Consider the following 16,686-nt stretch of genomic DNA (forward strand, 5'->3'; position numbering starts at 1 on the left):
CTAGAGATAGTTCTGTCTGAAATGTCTTAGAAATAGTATCTCTGAATTATGCAATAAAATCCAACTGCTCTTAGAGGCCCTATTATTGCTCTGAGAAATTGTTCATCTGTGCTCACTACGTTTGTTGATGTGCGCAAGTCTTGCTCGAGCAGTAATGGGGACATTGCATTCAGTGCTGAATTACAGTAGGCACTTAGTCCAAATAATGCATTCTCATTATATAAGAACTAAGCCCCCAGGTGAAATTTCTGCAATGGATTATTCATGACAGAACACGAGTGTGTCGGGAGGCTGCAAGTGAGGTCTATGTTTTTTGCATTTAGATTAACGTGGGTGTTCGTTACCTGGGTTGATCTCTCTGTATGTCCCAATGCCATAGGCATCCACAATGTTCTGGAAGCCAGCGGTGAACTTGGTAGTCTTGTTGAAGGTGGGTGGAGTCTGCTTGGTCTGCATCCTGTTGAGAATGGAGGGCACCGTAGAGCCGCTCCTCTCCTGCAGGCAGACAGAGGACCATGCTGATGCTGGCGTCTCATGCTCTACACCACGTGCTTGGAGATTCCTCACTTCTCATCACTGCCTACATTTCTTCTTGATGGAAGCATCAATCACTTAATAACTAAAGATACTTTGCTCAAAGAATCTTACGGACGGCAAAGTACCACATGAGAAGATGCCAACCTCATCGGGTGCTTAATATCCATGTTTTTCCCCATTACCACTCATAACACAAAGCGATCACGTTTGCATACACAGAGCAGGAGTAGGAACTGAACTCTGTCAGCTTTACACAAGATAAGTCATATCTAACATATAATGATATCCTAAGGCTGTGTACAGTGAGGTTATTTCCAGACACATATAATCAGTTTCACTACCACAGTCTGCCTTTATGACGCCTTGCAAGTGCTGTTTAATGATTATAAAATGTCTCTCTGAAGTACCACCTAACATTATATGATAATACTAGTTTATTGATCCCCATAGGGAATTATATTCAAAATGATATTCAAAAGGCAGGGAATGACTCCTCTTTCTACTCTGAAAATACATTCTGCTTACCAGCACAATTCCAAGACAGTTTCAGGGAAATCAGAAAGTACGGCTGAGTAGGATAGGCCTGTGCCTGTGCTGTAACCGGAAGGTCACCAGATCACATCCTAGCAGTGGCACAGTAATGCAGTGTTGGGCCCATGAAGAAGGCCCTAAACCTCAAATGCTCCTGGGCCGCCCCGTTTTCTCAGCTGTAAGTCATGGTGGATAAAGGCAGATAATGGTTAGGGATGGTTTCAGGTGGGTTTGCCCAGAATTTGGCAGTTACCCTGCTTACAAAGCTCCCCAAATACAGCAGGTGATGCGAAATACCCTAAGATTTATGGTGCTGCCCAGAGACAAACTGTATCTTCATGACCTATAACACACCAAGTGTGCGGTAGAAGGAGCCCAGTCCGACCACAGCCTGTTACGAAACGAGAGGAGAGAGCGGCAGAGACTCATGCGCTGCCATTTACACAATCAGTCTGAGATTCCAATGCTCCGCTCCCACTCTGACCGCTGACCTCAAGGAATTCCACCAATGACGCAGTGAGATCAATGCCACTTTGCCTCCTCTGCATCTGGAATATAATCTTCTGCTGGGCGTGGACCATAACCTACCCACACATTACAGCTGTACATTTCAGTGAGCTGTCATTTTTAGTAGAATCCCAATTCTATTCAAATGCATATAAAATATCCAGACCACTGCTTTCATTTTGCTTAGATACGGAGTCAAACATCCCTTCAAAACATGTTTTCCACACCTAATTGTGCGCATGGGCTATTCATACCCCTGACTAAGCAATAGTTAACTTAAGGCAGAGGTGGCCAATCTTATCTGCAAATGGCCGGCGTTTATGCAGGTTTTCATTGCAACTCCCTAATTAGATTACTAATTAGAGGATTGATTTGCTGAACAGTCCTTCCACCTGGGTTGGAACAGTTGACCTACAGGTTACCCCATAAACCTGCATACGCAGTGGCCCTTTGTGGATTAGATTGCCCACTCCTGACTTAAGGGGAGTTTCGGTTTTGAGTGATCACATTTGTCAATTAATAATTCTATTTACATGTACAGTCACAAATTTTCACCTAGTATGACTTGAAGGAAGAGGGACAGTATGTACATTAACAATATCTCAATATAAGAGTAAAAATTAAAAGGTAAGCGTGTGCGTGTGTGTCTCTGTGTGTGTTTATATCTTAAAAAGAGTTGCTACAAACAATAAATGGTCTGTTCTGCTGTGATCAAGCTGATTGTCTGGGAAATGTCACAGTTAATAAGCCATGAAAAACCAGGGTCTTCCTGTTTAAAGCGAAAGGCAGTCGTATTCACGCCTGGCAAAACCCAGGAAAGGCTGGGTATCCTGTCCCTCTCATCACTCTACAGTGACCTCTACTGTCAGCTGGGCCCTTCCAGAGCAGTGGGTGGAATCAAGCTAAAACTCTCTTCCTAGTTTGTTAGGCTGCTCGATGAAGCCCACAGCCCACATAATGAAAAGAAGCAGGTGACTAGTGGCCCATGTGCAAAAAGGCAGCCCATGTCTCTCAGACAGAAGCAACTAAACAAAGCACAATCCTCACAGGCTCCGAAATCCATTAGCAGTGGAAAAAATGATCATGAGCCCAAAAGTCAGCCAAGACGATCAAAGGCGAGGCAGTAATTCCTGTGTACTTTAAAGTCCTGGGTGAAAGATCACTACAGTGCCCCTGGGCAAAGGAGGAAGGCCAACAGTTTGTGGAGGTGGGATGTCAACCAAACATGACTAATATTCACAATAATACAAGGAAGCGACATGTGGCTGGTGAAACAATCACACAATAGAACTTCTCAGATATGGCCGTGCCCGTGTTATGATTGGCCTCACGTTTGCATATTATTTCAGGGTCTTCGTGTTCCTTTGAGTTGCAAGTTTGGAAGAGAAGTTGAGGACACAAAACAAGCCCATTGAAGGATTTAGCCATACCTGGCTCAAGATTCACATCTTGATCGAATTATGAAAGAAAGGGTTGTGTATTACAGCAGTAACCAAGACAACATTAGTTTTCAGTCAAAAGGATTGGATGACTTGGGACACAAGACAGCATGGCATGCAAGCGAACTCACCGTGCCCCGTCGCAAGGCAAACTGGATCGAGTCCAGGTCAGACACGGGACACCACACCTCGGCAATCAGACACTTCTGGGTGACGTCAATGTTGCAGAGGTTCAGGGTGTGGTATATGGCCTTCATCTTCCTAACTTTGATGAACCAGACCCTCATCGTCTTGGCGGCGGCCTGCAGGACCCTCTGACGGTGGTCCTCCGTCTGATTCAACACCTGAAAGGACATCAAGGATGAGGTCAGTGCCGAAGCAATGGGACATGGTGCACTAGAGAGGAATCTGTAAGAAGGACCTGAAAAGGCGGAAAAGCTAAAGGAGGAAATCACCATGTTAATTGCCTCACATTACAACATTTATCAGTCGAGCACATTTCTGGATCCAAGTTTAAACTACACTGAGTCATATATTCCAGCAGCGGAGCAACAACAGCTCATCTGACTTAATGTTGTTGTACTGGACTTAATGAGGGGCTCATTGCATTTTGTTTTCACGGCAAAGTTGCAGATGCTGGTAATGAAGGCCACATCTGTGCGTCAGCAACTGGGGAAAGTGACTGTGTCGTGCCATCGCCAGCACACTGGTCTCACATGCACACTGGTCCAAGTGGAGTAACAGGGAAAGAGAAAGCGACCCCCTACCCCTGCCCAGCCCAGCCACCTCTGAATGCCTATGAAGTGAATCAGGGCGGCGCTCCATCTCCACGCCTGCAAACTGATCCAGCTGGCAGGGGCACAGACAAAGCGCAGCTGAATCTCTGACCCACTCCAGGAGGGCGGGGAGGGGGGGGGGGGGGGAGCAGTACAAAGCTGCAGGAGACATCCTCCATATAGGGGTGGGTGAACCACGCCAAGTACAGCGAGTTATACAGACAAGGGCAGTCTAAAGAGCTAAGAGTGTTAGACTGACCCTTTGTGAAACGAGAGGCATACCTCCCTTAAGGAGGCATCAATTTTAGGTTAACACATCAAACATTCTCTAGCATAAGAGAAATACGATGTTACCACTTCATTGATTTTATTCCAACAATCACTGCATTTTAGGACTTAACCATCTGAAATGAAAGGCAATTCGTAATAAGTGGTCAGGAGCAGTGCGTTCAGATGGTACTGACTGCAGCAGCCCTTGTCTTGGCCTGGGAATTTAAACACAGGCTTTGGGAGAAAAGAAAAGTGTGGGCTTTGTACCCGTGCCGGCCGAACTTTAACAATAGCGTCCGAGTGAATCACCAGGAGGTTCAGCTTTTCTGGCCCAGATGTGGGGGCTCGATAAAATTATCAGCATTCCCAAACCAGGCTCACACGAGTCCCTGCTGAGGCGGGGCCCTGGACAGTCAACGCCGGATGCCAGAAACAGGGGCTTGACTCTGCCCCTCAAATCAGCTTCAGCTAGAGAATTCTGAGCTGAAGTGCATGTTTTCCAGATCATCTTGCTTCAAACACTTTGCTGAACCCATGGGCAAGTTCGGGCCCGCCCCGGACCGGAGGAGAGGCATAAAATGTTTCCTTGTGTCTGCTGTATCTTATTGCTTTGTGAAATAACCAGATGATTGTTAGCTGTAAGAGAGGTACAGCAGGGAAATGTAAGCGAATACACTGATGGAATATCAGCATAAATCTACATCCCTTACTGTGTTAATCTGTTTATTGCCACAGCAATAAAGAGGCCAGTGTGTAGCTCAGTAGGATATAGGGATCTGTGGCCCTACTATCCAGAAAAATGTTAGTTCTAATCCTGTGCCAAACATAGTAATCATGTCACTGCTGACTGCCCCTGCTCTCAGAGGCCAAGCAGTCCACATTTCTGCATGGCTTTGGACAAAAACATTTCCTAAATGAATAAACATAAATGTTTTGAGTATAATGTATTACTGTGGACAACTTTCCTCAGCTAGCTAGCATGCAATTTTCAATTTGAGATGAGTCTGTATACTCATTTACATGTAAGCAAGAGTGTTATTACCCTGTAAGTAGTCTGTAGGGTTTGCAAACTACCCCAACGCTTTTGATGTAGTTAATTTGTAGTTTATAATGGAATAATATTGATTTGTCATAAGATTTCTAGTATAAACCTGAGTCAGAAAGTGGAAGTGTCATGCCAGATGCGTGAGAGTTGGCAACCCTTCTGCATATAACTACTTTTAGTATGAAGTACAACAACAACATGATAGTAAATAGATAGAAAATAACTGAAAGTAATACTACCGTTAATGCAGTACGGTTCTCTGACACTGCATTTCCTTATTAGCTAGTGGCAGTTTAAGCTATGCTATTAAATTAAGCTCCATGTGCTTTATTTCAGAGTTAAGATGCACGTCAAAGAGGCGGTTGGCGTATCTCTCTCGGCACAGTGCTGTTCTTACGCTCACTTTTGCCTCTTACCATCTGAAGGTCATCGATGCGGGTGTTGACCCCAGCCGCCATTTCCTTCCTTTCTTGCGGAGTCTCAGGGCATGGATAGAGTGAAGCACGGAATCTGAGGACAGGAGGAAGGGCAAAAAACAGCCCCGATGGGACAAAATAAGCCACTGTAAAGTTCACCATCATTTTATGTCCAATAAAAAAACTCTTGCTTCATGATGACAAAATAACGTCAATATGAGAAAAAAAAAAAACTTACAGGAGAGTGTTGAAAAGTACAGAAACATTATACCAAATAAGCAGTTCTGCAATATAGACAGACAAATGGACGGATGGATGTTTCAGTATGTAATGAGAACTTACCCCTCACATATTTTTTTCACCCTGTTTTTCAGCTGGTCTCCTTGGAAAAAGATAATGAACACCGACTTGTGAACCTGGTCCCCCTGTAGGGAGTGACGCACGGCATCAGTGCTGACCACACACCTGCCAGCTCACCAGAACATCACACCAACACTGCCTACTTTTCGGCTTGTACCAAACATTCAAGGAATCTCCAAATTCCAGGTCAAAAATCAGATCATCCCTTGTTGTGATGAAAGCCCTACTGTCTTGATTATATCCTTTGACTAGATCCAGTCAATGGCATAAAAACACTTTCAAAAGCATCCCCTTGAGAATAATGTGCAGGATTGTCAACTTACAGCTTTCGTTTGACGCTAAGAATTACTATGGCACAAAGGGAGAAATGTTTCTCTCAACTGTAACTGAATATACTGGCTGCAACCCAAAAACGTATATAAATGGCCCTTCATTTTATGTGATACCTATCGTGCAGTGATTCGCCAGAAGGGTGGGTAAAGTTAACATAAACACTTGTGAAATTCAACACTTTACTTCTTATGGGTATTCTTCTACTACTTTTGCTATTGAAAATATTTAAATTTAAATAAATTCAAAGTAGACAAATTATCAGCAGAACATTCACTAATGCTGAACACTGGAATTGCTAAGCTGACAAAAACATTTCCACCCTGAAGTCAAATACTTATAATCTGTTATCATCCTTTTCCATTATGGCAGTGCTCTGTAAGAGATTATTGCGTATGGTTACACAAAATCAACATGCATTTAAACAGATAGCCCACAGTCAATAATCACACATTATCAACAACATCAACGCACTGAGCCAAGGATGATGAGAGCAGAAGGACTCACCGTTGTGGGGTCTTCCAGGGGGTCCTCGATCATGGCCTGTCGCAGAAATACGTTGCCACGACACACCCTCCACAGCATCCTCTCAAATGTGGGGATGCGCTCCCTGTTGATAACTCCAGCCACAAACCTACAAGGTAAAATTTCTATCAATTTCCCAGCACCTCTCTGCCCCAGTATCATGCATGGAATTTAGGACAGCGGAGATGTTTATTGATGCAAAGGCTTTAATTTGATTGCTGAGCTAATGGAAACCAATAAGTCCTAATTCCTAAAACTGCTCAGATTTGAGTAGCTAAATTAGGATTGATGGTATGATTTATATTCCACCCCTGTCATCAGGGGCATGGATACCCGGGCGGATTCAAGAGGCCCAGCACTTTACAGGGGTCCTGGAATATGTAAAAATATATGTCAAATTGGGCGGGGGGGGGGGGTGGGGGGGTGGGGGGACGGAAAGCTGACCTATGCCTCTGCCTGTCAGTGAAGAGCACATTGATGTGAACATTGATGTGGGATTCACTGTCACTATCATTCTACAGATGGCTAAAGTTGCATTAGCTCATCAATAATTTACATCAGTGAGCACTGATTGAGGATTCCCCCATAGCTGCAACCTGCTCCTATTCTACAAACCTTTATATTTAACTCTGATGGCTACTGATCTCCTAATGCAATGTACTGCTTTTTCCTATATGCCCTAGTGAAGGGGTTTTAGAAATGGACATGGAGTTTAAAATACAATGATATACACAATATTCATTTTTTTACATCATACATTTTTCAGGGCACCCCAAATGAAATAAAAATAAGCAGGGCGTTAAATATCGCAAGCGGAAATTTATTTCTCCAGGGCAAGGCGGAGGGGCAGCCAGTGATGTTCTCATGCTTTGAGCTCTGCACTTATGAATTGCTGTGAGTGCATGCACTCTCTGAAGCTTATAATAGACTGGCATGTCTCTTGGGATGCGCTCTGCTTCACTGCGACGCTGACCGGAAAAAAGGTTATTAGATGTGGATGCCTGCATCATTACAGTCCTTACGGGACTGGCTGTTTAATGCGTTCAGCAGAAAGCAGAAAACAATATTAATGGTCAGCGCCTGCTTGGAGAAGGGAAGCCAGATGCCAGGACTCACCCCAAACGCAGAGGTGCTCCACGTCCCGCTTCGCTGGGGTCCAGCAGAGAGGAGGATTCCTCCAGCAGATTGGGGTCCTCCATCTGCAAGTTACCACTTTAAAGTTTCAGCCCCATCTGCATGCCAAAAGCACTGTCCCCCACATCCCCACAAACAAAAAAAATCCAGACCAACATCTCGTATGAAGCAACCAGCTGAATATAAAGAGTCACAATCACAGGGTACTCAACTGGTCGGTTGAAACTAATTTCTTTTTACTGTGTGGACCCAAAATGCCCGCCTCTGCTCACCAGTGACAGGGGACAAGAAATGACAGACACACTTATCCAGGAGAAGTATAGGAATGAAGGCTTTAAACAACCCTCCATTTTTGAGGAAACCATCTTCAAACTGATATCATTCAAATATTTATATATTAAGCACACTGTACTGACAGAGCACTAGGTAACGTGAGGCCATCATTTCCAAGTTTGCCCAAGCGCAGCAACCAAAGAGCCACAATTACAATAAACTAAAGCCTGTATACAGGCAATGCACTTCTGGCGCTGACTGCTAAACATAGATGAATAAATAGCAATTTATTTCTTGAAAGTAGAACAGAGAAACACCACACCTTGCAACCTGAGATTAATCTTTAAAAAATCCTCAACTATTTTAAAATTGAATCTCCGGGGTTGGACACCCATAATATTTTTATACTTCAGACTGTTTTTCACACTCTCTCAACTAACTGCTGCACACAGATTTAGCTAGTAGAGTAACCCAAAAATCAGCATCTGGGCTGCATTAAATGGGTACTGCACATGTACTGTATTTGGGCATTTTCTGCAGCTGTCTCTTTAAATATATGATTTGACATTCACAGAATGAAATGAAGCAGTTCTGGAGTTATGATACCTCCTTAACAAAGCCTGAGAATGAAGCACTGGAATCAGTGCCTACACCACATCCCATAACTATGCCAAGAAGGGTGATGGACAGCCGCTGTGGCCAATGAGAAGTTAGAACGGCATGACAGGTGGGAGGGCAGCCTGACCTCATCGAAGAACTGCTGTGTGCGACGCAGGATATGCTTCAACTCCGTCAGTTCCAGGAAGTTCTTCTTCAGGGCCTCCTGGTTGGTATTGATCTCTTTCAGCTCGTTCTCTAGTTTCTCAAAGGTAGCCTGTCAGAGTCGAATATGTGTTATAAATTACTGAATGAATTAATTAGATATTAAAGTACTGTAACATCTCCAAAAGTTGCATGCTGCTAACGGTCCTTTAAATAGCATTGCTGAAGTACAAAGATACCTCCAAATCAATGATATCCCTTGGGAAAGGAACTTCAGGGTTCTCCCCAGTGTCCATAATTGGGATGTTGGCTTTCTTGATCTCCTTCTCCACAAATCCTTACACAAGTAATGTAACAGTTACATTAAAAGCAGGTCATTCATGAGAATATCTAATCACAGTGCAGCACAGTTACTGTAACTGTCTAGTACATCACTGTATCTAGAGGTTGATGGGTAGTTCACACGTCGAACATAATATGCCTGATTAAAAAGGTCGTTGGTTTAAGTTCACAACCACACCCATGCACAAAACACTTCATCAACTTTAGTATCATCTAGTTTAGTAACTAGAGCTCTTATCCAGATGTATGTGGGGTACGTCAAAATGTATGTCACCTTTAATTGCTTAGACTCTAGGTATGTCAAACTCATTCATTTTAATGACATACTCTTATGAAGAGTTCAGCTAACAAGCAACTGGGTCCATGTTCATTCACCGATGATGCAAGTAACAGACCCACCGAGATCTTCTCAAACCTCTGTTGTCTGTGTGTTTCCTTTTGGTATGATGACAGGGTGTGGCAGACACTCACTGAGCTTGCGGTCCATCTCTTCACAGCGTCGCACCTCGTTGACGAACTTGCGCTGGAACACGTTGACGTCAGGGTTCAGCTGCCATGGGGGAAGGAGAGCATCTCATCACCATCTTCAATCGTGACAGCACATTCTTGGAAAGCATCAGTCCACTGTTCACCTTGGGCATTGGTAGGCTGAACCACCACACTACCAGTTTGGTAACTGGTCCTAGTTTAGTTTGACAAGCAGCTAATGTAGGGCTGTGGACAGGGGTGCTGGGGGCATGATATCCTGGCAGATTCAGGGGGGCAGCACTTCATAGGGACATCTGAACGTGAAAAATGATAATCTATATGCGTAACCTTGTACCGCCCCTCTACAAATGTTACCATGGAGACCCCCCCCCACCAGAACTTCTGGTCACACCCCTGATTGTGAAATATTTGCCCCAAAGGAGACATAAGTAACAGAAATGAAGGGATGGACTGAGAACTTTATGTGGGGTTAAGTTTTACCAAAATAGCAAAGTAAATAAAACAGCTATTTCTGCTCATTTCAGCTTCCATAATTGGAGATACACTGGAAACCAAAGGTGAATCAGGTCTCGGAAAGGGAAACAAGGTCTGTGTGTATGGTTTGCTACAGGCAACGTAACAGAAGTCTGTTATATCGGTAATTCTGGACAGCTGACTGAATAGCTGACATCACCTGACCTCACACCACTCTGACCGGTCCGTGCCTCCCCACCTCTCACACCACGCTGACCGGTCCGTGCCTCCCCACCTCTCACTCCACTCTGACCGGTCCGTGCCTCCCCACCTCTCACACCACTCTGACCGGTCCGTGCCTCCCCACCTCTCACACCACGCTGACCGGTCCGTGCCTCCCCACCTCTCACACCACGCTGACCGGTCCGTGCCTCCCCATCTCTCACACCACTCTGACCGGTCCGTGCCTCCCCATCTCTCACACCACGCTGACCGGTCCGTGCCTCCCCATCTCTCACACCACTCTGACCGGTCCGTGCCTCCCCATCTCTCACACCACGCTGACCGGTCCGTGCCTCCCCACCTCTCACTCCACTCTGACCGGTCCGTGCCTCCCCACCTCTCACACCACGCTGACCGGTCCGTGCCTCCCCACCTCTCACACCACTCTGACCGGTCCGTGCCTCCCCACCTCTCACACCACTCTGACCGGTCCGTGCCTCCCCACCTCTCACACCACTCTGACCGGTCCGTGCCTCCCCACCTCTCACACCACGCTGACCGGTCCGTGCCTCCCCATCTCTCACACCACGCTGACCGGTCCGTGCCTCCCCATCTCTCACACCACGCTGACCGGTCCGTGCCTCCCCACCTCTCACTCCACTCTGACCGGTCCGTGCCTCCCCACCTCTCACACCACGCTGACCGGTCCGTGCCTCCCCATCTCTCACACCACGCTGACCGGTCCGTGCCTCCCCATCTCTCACACCACGCTGACCGGTCCGTGCCTCCCCACCTCTCACACCACGCTGACCGGTCCGTGCCTCCCCATCTCTCACACCACGCTGACCGGTCCGTGCCTCCCCATCTCTCACACCACGCTGACCGGTCCGTGCCTCCCCATCTCTCACACCACGCTGACCGGTCCGTGCCTCCCCATCTCTCACACCACGCTGACCGGTCCGTGCCTCCCCACCTCTCACACCACTCTGACCGGTCCGTGCCTCCCCACCTCTCACACCACGCTGACCGGTCCGTGCCTCCCCACCTCTCACACCACGCTGACCGGTCCGTGCCTCCCCACCTCTCACACCACTCTGACCGGTCCGTGCCTCCCCATCTCTCACACCACTCTGACCGGTCCGTGCCTCCCCATCTCTCACACCACGCTGACCGGTCCGTGCCTCCCCATCTCTCACACCACTCTGACCGGTCCGTGCCTCCCCATCTCTCACACCACGCTGACCGGTCCGTGCCTCCCCACCTCTCACTCCACTCTGACCGGTCCGTGCCTCCCCACCTCTCACACCACGCTGACCGGTCCGTGCCTCCCCACCTCTCACACCACGCTGACCGGTCCGTGCCTCCCCACCTCTCACACCACTCTGACCGGTCCGTGCCTCCCCACCTCTCACACCACTCTGACCGGTCCGTGCCTCCCCACCTCTCACACCACGCTGACCGGTCCGTGCCTCCCCACCTCTCACACCACGCTGACCGGTCCGTGCCTCCCCACGTCTCACACCACGCTGACCGGTCCGTGCCTCCCCACGTCTCACTCCACTCTGACCGGTCCGTGCCTCCCCATCTCTCACACCACTCTGACCGGTCCGTGCCTCCCCACGTCTCACTCCACTCTGACCGGTCCGTGCCTCCCCATCTCTCACACCACGCTGACCGGTCCGTGCCTCCCCATCTCTCACACCACTCTGACCGGTCCGTGCCTCCCCATCTCTCACACCACTCTGACCGGTCCGTGCCTCCCCACCTCTCACACCACGCTGACCGGTCCGTGCCTCCCCACCTCTCACTCCACGCTGACCGGTCCGTGCCTCCCCACCTCTCACACCACGCTGACCGGTCCGTGCCTCCCCACGTCTCACACCACGCTGACCGGTCCGTGCCTCCCCACGTCTCACACCACGCTGACCGGTCCGTGCCTCCCCATCTCTCACACCACTCTGACCGGTCCGTGCCTCCCCATCTCTCACACCACTCTGACCGGTCCGTGCCTCCCCATCTCTCACACCACTCTGACCGGTCCGTGCCTCCCCATCTCTCACACCACTCTGACCGGTCCGTGCCTCCCCACCTCTCACACCACTCTGACCGGTCCGTGCCTCCCCACCTCTCACACCACTCTGACCGGTCCGTGCCTCCCCATCTCTCACACCACTCTGACCGGTCCGTGCCTCCCCATCTCTCACACCACTCTGACCGGTCCGTGCCTCCCCATCTCTCACACCACTCTGACCGGTCCGTGCCTCCCCACGTCTCACACCACTCTGACCGGTCCGTGCCTCCCCATCTCTCACACCACTCTGACCGGTCCGTGCCTCCCCATCTCTCACACCACTCTGACCGGTCCGTGCCTCCCCATCTCTCACACCACTCTGACCGGTCCGTGCCTCCCCATCTCTCACACCACTCTGACCGGTCCGTGCCTCCCCACGTCTCACACCACTCTGACCGGTCCGTGCCTCCCCATCTCTCACACCACTCTGACCGGTCCGTGCCTCCCCACCTCTCACACCACGCTGACCGGTCCGTGCCTCCCCATCTCTCACACCACTCTGACCGGTCCGTGCCTCCCCACGTCTCACACCACTCTGACCGGTCCGTGCCTCCCCATCTCTCACACCACTCTGACCGGTCCGTGCCTCCCCATCTCTCACACCACTCTGACCGGTCCGTGCCTCCCCACCTCTCACACCACTCTGACCGGTCCGTGCCTCCCCACCTCTCACACCACTCTGACCGGTCCGTGCCTCCCCACCTCTCACACCACTCTGACCGGTCCGTGCCTCCCCATCTCTCACACCACTCTGACCGGTCCGTGCCTCCCCACCTCTCACACCACTCTGACCGGTCCGTGCCTCCCCATCTCTCACACCACTCTGACCGGTCCGTGCCTCCCCATCTCTCACACCACGCTGACCGGTCCGTGCCTCCCCAGCTCTCACACCACGCTGACCGGTCCGTGCCTCCCCATCTCTCACACCACTCTGACCGGTCCGTGCCTCCCCACCTCTCACACCACTCTGACCGGTCCGTGCCTCCCCACCTCTCACACCACTCTGACCGGTCCGTGCCTCCCCACCTCTCACACCACTCTGACCGGTCCGTGCCTCGCCACCTCTCACACCACTCTGACCGGTCCGTGCCTCCCCACCTCTCACACCACTCTGACCGGTCCGTGCCTCCCCATCTCTCACACCACTCTGACCGGTCCGTGCCTCCCCATCTCTCACACCACTCTGACCGGTCCGTGCCTCCCCATCTCTCACACCACTCTGACCGGTCCGTGCCTCCCCACCTCTCACACCACTCTGACCGGTCCGTGCCTCCCCATCTCTCACACCACTCTGACCGGTCCGTGCCTCCCCATCTCTCACACCTCTCTCACCGGTCCGTGCCTCCCCACCTCTCACACCACTCTGACCGGTCCGTGCCTCCCCATCTCTCACACCACGCTGACCGGTCCGTGCCTCCCCATCTCTCACACCACTCTGACCGGTCCGTGCCTCCCCACCTCTCACACCACTCTGACCGGTCCGTGCCTCCCCATCTCTCACACCACTCTGACCGGTCCGTGCCTCCCCAGCTCTCACACCACTCTGACCGGTCCGTGCCTCCCCACCTCTCACACCACGCTGACCGGTCCGTGCCTCCCCACCTCTCACTCCACTCTGACCGGTCCGTGCCTCCCCACCTCTCACACCACGCTGACCGGTCCGTGCCTCCCCACCTCTCACACCACGCTGACCGGTCCGTGCCTCCCCATCTCTCACACCACTCTGACCGGTCCGTGCCTCCCCATCTCTCACACCACGCTGACCGGTCCGTGCCTCCCCACCTCTCACACCACGCTGACCGGTCCGTGCCTCCCCACCTCTCACACCACTCTGACCGGTCCGTGCCTCCCCATCTCTCACACCACTCTGACCGGTCCGTGCCTCCCCATCTCTCACACCACTCTGACCGGTCCGTGCCTCCCCACCTCTCACACCACGCTGACCGGTCCGTGCCTCCCCAGCTCTCACACCACGCTGACCGGTCCGTGCCTCCCCACCTCTCACACCACTCTGACCGGTCCGTGCCTCCCCATCTCTCACACCACTCTGACCGGTCCGTGACTCCCCACCTCTCACACCACGCTGACCGGTCCGTGCCTCCCCACCTCTCACTCCACTCTGACCGGTCCGTGCCTCCCCATCTCTCACACCACTCTGACCGGTCCGTGACTCCCCACCTCTCACTCCACTCTGACCGGTCCGTGCCTCCCCACCTCTCACTCCACTCTGACCGGTCCGTGCCTCCCCATCTCTCACACCACTCTGACCGGTCCGTGACTCCCCACCTCTCACTCCACTCTGACCGGTCCGTGCCTCCCCACCTCTCACACCACTCTGACCGGTCCGTGCCTCCCCACCTCTCACACCACTCTGACCGGTCCGTGCCTCCCCATCTCTCACACCACGCTGACCGGTCCGTGCCTCCCCACCTCTCACTCCACTCTGACCGGTCCGTGCCTCCCCATCTCTCACACCACTCTGACCGGTCCGTGCCTCCCCACCTCTCACTCCACTCTGACCGGTCCGTGCCTCCCCATCTCTCACACCACTCTGACCGGTCCGTGCCTCCCCACCTCTCACTCCACTCTGACCGGTCCGTGCCTCCCCATCTCTCACACCACTCTGACCGGTCCGTGCCTCCCCACCTCTCACACCACTCTGACCGGTCCGTGCCTCCCCACCTCTCACACCACTCTGACCGGTCCGTGCCTCCCCATCTCTCACACCACTCTGACCGGTCCGTGCCTCCCCACCTCTCACTCCACTCTGACCGGTCCGTGCCTCCCCACCTCTCACACCACTCTGACCGGTCCGTGCCTCCCCATCTCTCACACCACGCTGACCGGTCCGTGCCTCCCCACCTCTCACACCACTCTGACCGGTCCGTGCCTCCCCACCTCTCACACCACACTGACCGGTCCGTGCCTCCCCACCTCTCACACCACTCTGACCGGTCCGTGCCTCCCCACCTCTCACACCACACTGACCGGTCCGTGCCTCCCCATCTCTCACACCACTCTGACCGGTCCGTGCCTCCCCACCTCTCACACCACTCTGACCGGTCCGTGCCTCCCCATCTCTCACACCACTCTGACCGGTCCGTGCCTCCCCATCTCTCACACCACGCTGACCGGTCCGTGCCTCCCCAGCTCTCACACCACGCTGACCGGTCCGTGCCTCCCCATCTCTCACACCTCTCTGACCGGTCCGTGCCTCCCCATCTCTCACACCACTCTGACCGGTCCGTGCCTCCCCACCTCTCACTCCACTCTGACCGGTCCGTGCCTCCCCATCTCTCACACCACTCTGACCGGTCCGTGCCTCCCCATCTCTCACACCACTCTGACCGGTCCGTGCCTCCCCACCTCTCACACCACTCTGACCGGTCCGTGCCTCCCCACCTCTCACACCACGCTGACCGGTCCGTGCCTCCCCAGCTCTCACACCACGCTGACCGGTCCGTGCCTCCCCACCTCTCACACCACTCTGACCGGTCCGTGCCTCCCCATCTCTCACACCACTCTGACCGGTCCGTGACTCCCCACCTCTCACACCACTCTGACCGGTCCGTGCCTCCCCACCTCTCACTCCACTCTGACCGGTCCGTGCCTCCCCATCTCTCACACCACTCTGACCGGTCCGTGACTCCCCACCTCTCACTCCACTCTGACCGGTCCGTGCCTCCCCATCTCTCACACCACTCTGACCGGTCCGTGCCTCCCCATCTCTCACACCACTCTGACCGGTCCGTGACTCCCCACCTCTCACTCCACTCTGACCGGTCCGTGCCTCCCCACCTCTCACACCACTCTGACCGGTCCGTGCCTCCCCACCTCTCACACCACGCTGACCGGTCCGTGCCTCCCCATCTCTCACGCCACTCTGACCGGTCCGTGCCTCCCCACCTCTCACACCACGCTGACCGGTCCGTGCCTCCCCATCTCTCACACCACGCTGACCGGTCCGTGCCTCCCCACCTCTCACACCACTCTGACCGGTCCATACCTCCCCATCTTACAGGCTGATCCTTCTACACTCTGTGAAACTTTAGATTTCACGTTCATGCTGTACTATGACGTGGCTATGGGTGGTCTTCTTTGGCCATGCCCCCCCCTCCCCCTCCATGCCCCCATCAGATTTGCTCTGGTACTGGCTTGGATACACACAGTGCTTACAGTACCAGCACTTTTTTATTCTACCTCT

The 16,686-nt window shown here is 52.2% G+C and overlaps 1 protein-coding gene and 1 long non-coding RNA gene across 9 annotated transcripts in view; both read right to left on the reverse strand.

Annotated features, from left to right (window-relative positions):
- LOC125742054 (V-type proton ATPase 116 kDa subunit a 1-like) overlaps positions 1–16,686 on the reverse strand; it is a 46,135-nt gene that overhangs the window by 13,849 nt on the left and 15,600 nt on the right. For all 8 annotated transcript variants that reach the window (XM_049013657.1, XM_049013660.1, XM_049013663.1 and 5 more), the window contains 9 exons: positions 9,719–9,797; positions 9,145–9,242; positions 8,889–9,017; positions 7,853–7,935; positions 6,719–6,845; positions 5,864–5,946; positions 5,522–5,615; positions 3,146–3,358; positions 345–495 (listed from right to left, as the gene is read on the reverse strand). In XM_049013657.1, coding sequence (XP_048869614.1) covers positions 345–495; positions 3,146–3,358; positions 5,522–5,615; positions 5,864–5,946; positions 6,719–6,845; positions 7,853–7,935; positions 8,889–9,017; positions 9,145–9,242; positions 9,719–9,797 — 1,057 coding nt within the window. The remainder of the gene's footprint in view (positions 1–344; positions 496–3,145; positions 3,359–5,521; positions 5,616–5,863; positions 5,947–6,718; positions 6,846–7,852; positions 7,936–8,888; positions 9,018–9,144; positions 9,243–9,718; positions 9,798–16,686) is intronic.
- LOC125742057 (uncharacterized) lies at positions 10,984–16,568 on the reverse strand. Its single transcript, XR_007397998.1, has 3 exons — positions 16,489–16,568; positions 11,097–11,268; positions 10,984–11,060 (listed from the first exon to the last, which is right to left on the reverse strand). It is a non-coding gene; the product is annotated as an uncharacterized LOC125742057 (long non-coding RNA).

Source organism: Brienomyrus brachyistius, chromosome 5, assembly GCF_023856365.1.
Source record: "Brienomyrus brachyistius isolate T26 chromosome 5, BBRACH_0.4, whole genome shotgun sequence".
Classification (NCBI taxonomy): Eukaryota; Metazoa; Chordata; class Actinopteri; order Osteoglossiformes; family Mormyridae; genus Brienomyrus; species Brienomyrus brachyistius.